The following is a 4,102-nucleotide window of genomic DNA, read 5'->3' on the forward strand; positions in this document are numbered from 1 at the left end:
AACTTTCTGCTACTTCATACCTTGTAGAGAATATGTTCCCATGTTATATCTTAAACAGAAAACTCTTCTTATTGGTAGATACTGAAGACCTTAAACATGGCATCTTAAGAACAATATACTTAAATACAACAATTGATACATTTTGGTATAGTGTTAGCATAATACTGTTGAAAATCTGTAACTCACCTGCAACAGATGTAACATTACCTCTTCATTTACAAAACTTTCTTTACTTTTTATGAGAGATGTTATAACAAACAAGGATAGCAGAAGAACCAGCAGGCCCGCACCCATTCTGTTTAAAAACACAATTAACAATTTCAAATTTTCTTAAGATATATATTAAACATATCATATGGAATTTTAGACATTTTTCTCTAATGTAAAACCTCTCAGTCATTTAGTTACTCACAACGAAGTACCAAAATGGATACACAGGTATAATGGAAATAAAAATCTTAAGACAAAGACACTGGAGGACTGGGGTTATTTGTAACTTCTTACACTATTTAAGTAACTTTATCTTACTTCTATAATTTTATTTTTAAAACTTTTATGCATACCAAGTATCATAATTCTTCACCTGACTTGGACAAATTTACAGAAAACAACATAAAAGGTAACTAAACAAACATCTAGCTAGTATCTAAAACACAGGTTTTCTGACTATGGGTGTATACTCAGACATTTAGAGTTCACAGTGTTCCTAGCAGGACAACTGTTCTTCCCTATTGTTGACCTTGTTGCTTTCCCCAGCTGTTCCTGGCTAACAGAAGGGTTGGAAGCGGTCACAAAGGTAGCATGCAGGTGTGACATTTGTACAGTAATGAAACAACAAATTATGTATTTTTTCAAGAACACCAGTGTTAAGAAAAACAATTGTGTGGAAAAGAAAATAAGTTAAAATATTTGTTCGTACACAAGAAAGATATCTGGCTTTCGTCCTACAACAGGCATCAGTGGGAATACTGCCAGGAGCAAACAGAAGAAAATCCAACTCAATGAGATACCCTAAAAAAAAAAAGTTACCTTTAGACAAATATGGTACAGAAAACTGTCTTCAGTGTTTCACAGACTACAAGGCTGTGAATCAGAAAGGAAAACGCAAAACTTTCTGTTTACTTTAAAAAGTAATAGAGTTACTATTTGGGAAGGACAGGTTATACAGCAGGAGGTATGCAGTAGGCATAACCCGAGTGTTACCTCATTTAATTCTCTCAATAACCTGGAAGGCAGGTCCTATTATTCACAATATTTCAGCAGAGAGGTGACTCCGCTGACTTGGGTTCACAGCGTGGCCCTCTACGCCACTGCACTGCTCTGGGCAGTTCCTCGGCTGCTCCATCATTTAGATACAGAGGCTAATGGAATCTAGGAAGTGCTTCAGAGAAGGACGTATTAGCTCTGCTTCTAGAGTATTTCAGTCACCGCATGAACAGTTCATTCTGATATGAAAGCCTATGTGAATCACTGAAACCTAAAGCCAACCTCAGTCCTCCTGTCAAAAGGTCCAGACTCTTTACAAAAGTCTATCCTTTTGTTTAAAAATGAACAGTTCCCTGGGTTAAACACACATCAAAACAAAGAAGCTACTAATCTGTCCGATGTCAAAATGAATACTTATACCTTTGCTCGAGTCCACAGGTGAGTGGTAAATGGCCAAACCGCAAACACAACAAGTCCAGCGGTAAGCATATAGCGGTAGAAAAAACTGAGAACCTAGTAGGACATTCCAAAGAAGAAACAAAAGTGAGGTCATTTAAATGGAGTTACGTAGAAATGAAAGAGAGATGAAAATGTTGTAATGCAGTCAATTACTTACTAAAACTTCAATTCCCAGAGTACAGACTAGCAGGTATCCAACAAAATGACTCGGAGGAAAGGTCAATAGAGATGTAACAAGGTCTTGAATAACTTGATATCTGTTTAATAGGATCATTTACAAAGAGATTGTTTATACTTATACTCTATATTGAATTTAAAAATTAGGCCATATATAGTAAAAAAAAAAAACTACAAAACTATAAATCGAGATTCTCATTTCAGATTATTTAAAAACTAAGAGAATCTCTAATAGATTTTTCAATGGCTTTACTTTCCTAAATCGTTTTTTTTTTTTTTTGAAACCTAGAAGATTTTTAGGAAAAAATTTAATTTCTGAATTAATTTGATAATAACAAAAATTTGCTTTTTTATAAACATTAATGACAATAAATGAGGCTTGTTTATTTTAGTTTAAAACACCCATGTTTATATAATTAGATACAATATCAGAAATAAAATACAGTGAACCCAAATGAATAAAAACTGAAAAACAATTTTTAATTCACCGAAGTTAATCTTATATTGAAATCTCAACTGTCATAATGAAATAAAGATAGGTTTTCCTAACCTGGGTAGAGAAAATCTTAATTGCACTTTTTCACTGAGCTAAATATAACCTCTTCCAAACCCAATTTAAGATGTCACTAATTATATACTAATTATAATTAAATATGAATTCATAACCATTAAAATGTATTACATCCTTAAGTACTTTTTACATTTCATTACTAGAAAAAAATTTTAGCATTTGTAGTGCATTATTAAGTAGGTAATTATAAAAGGTCAGTATCATTTGATTTATGACATTTTCTGATTGAAAACAATGGCTACATGATGTTATCAAAACTATTAAGGTGCCAAGTAGGAAAGAAAAGCTAATTCTAGACAAAAGGAGAATGTTTCTTTTGTTCATGAAAACGAATTAGCACAGAGAAACAAGAGATGATTTTGTAAAATCATTTATTTTTTCTACAAGTGAATTTTTGTCTTATTTTCTACAAAAATCAAAAAGATATAGAACACAACATACTTTCATGATCACATTTTCCCTTAAAATTTAAATATATATGTCACCTTCATAATTAGGACACTTAACCATTCAGGAGGGGTTCTGTAGTAGAATAGAATTTTCTGCAAGGATAAACCTTTCATTCTAAAAATTTTAAAACCAGAGTAAATGACATTAGGAGGAAAAAATCTGATTTAAAAATGTATACCAAGCAACATCATTCCTTTCAAATGGAGAATTTACAGAATGTTCTTTTGTCAGTATGATTTTGGCTTATATTTTAAAATGTTATTTTAAACCTCTTAATGTTTCTATTTTTGATATTTTTAACATTTTAATATTTTTAATAGTCCATGTTTTTAAAGGATGGGAGAGGTGGTCAAAGCTGGAGTTAACAAAAATTAGAATAAAAACACACGTTGTGTCATGACAACATGTTGGCCAACCCTGAAAATACCCTTATTCTGGGCTCTCAGTCCCTGGTCTGCTTTTGGGATCTGGTTCGCTCGGAAGATGCCTAGATGTCCAAGACTAAGTTTAGATTTTAGATTACTGTGCAAATATAGAAATCAAAAAGATCTGAGACATGACCCTTGACTGTGAACGTGAACCAGCCCAACGTTTTAGTGGTTTTATTTTAAACTGCTTGAAACTAGCCTGGGAGCTTTCTATAATGTTTAAGTCCAACCTGTGAGAAGGCACTTAAAGGTAGAACCACAGCACATGTGAGTAATGCCCACTACTTCCGCATGTACACATTACTAAATTTGATTAGTTTCATTAATCTAGGCTTCCATAATAGCTAGGAAAGGAGAGGCAAAAACGTATGGGAAAAACATGCAGATTTCTTTGTGAAACACGAGGAGACACTGGAAACTGAGATGATGAGACAAGTTTAAAATGTGAGTTACTCCTGGCATAGCACAATCAATATTAATCATTTTTACTCCCAATTTTTCTTACAAAAGATACAAAGAAGGGGGGGAAAGGCTAATGTGTCCCTAAGGCAATAAAGTCAAAAAAAAGAAAGGTAAAACAGAAAAGGTATTTTATGCAACATTTATGCTGTCATAAATAAAGTAAGAGGGCTTGGAGATGTGAGGGTTTTATAAATACCATTGATGACTTATGCTACAGAAATCTAATGCATCTGAAATACAGATTTATCTGTCAGTGAAACGAAAAACAAGACAGCAAGATGTGTTACTTACTGTCTTAGAACTGCATACCATATTGGCACTGGCAACAAGCAATATACATAATAAGTCC

At 33.0% G+C, this 4,102-nt stretch overlaps 1 protein-coding gene across 19 annotated transcripts in view; it reads right to left on the reverse strand.

Moving 5' to 3' along the window:
• Nucleotides 1-4,102, reverse strand: part of PIGN (phosphatidylinositol glycan anchor biosynthesis class N) — an 81,460-nt gene that overhangs the window by 38,126 nt on the left and 39,232 nt on the right. For all 19 annotated transcript variants that reach the window (XM_025048118.1, XM_025048117.1, XM_025048120.1 and 16 more), the window contains 5 exons: nucleotides 4,045-4,102; nucleotides 1,823-1,922; nucleotides 1,627-1,719; nucleotides 920-1,011; nucleotides 187-295 (listed from right to left, as the gene is read on the reverse strand). The exon at nucleotides 4,045-4,102 is cut by the window's right edge and continues 49 nt beyond it. In XM_025048118.1, the coding sequence (XP_024903886.1) occupies nucleotides 187-295; nucleotides 920-1,011; nucleotides 1,627-1,719; nucleotides 1,823-1,922; nucleotides 4,045-4,102 (452 nt within the window). The remainder of the gene's footprint in view (nucleotides 1-186; nucleotides 296-919; nucleotides 1,012-1,626; nucleotides 1,720-1,822; nucleotides 1,923-4,044) is intronic.

The sequence above is a fragment of the Pteropus alecto genome, unplaced genomic scaffold (genome assembly GCF_000325575.1).
Source record: "Pteropus alecto unplaced genomic scaffold, ASM32557v1 scaffold14, whole genome shotgun sequence".
Taxonomy (NCBI): Eukaryota; Metazoa; Chordata; class Mammalia; order Chiroptera; family Pteropodidae; genus Pteropus; species Pteropus alecto.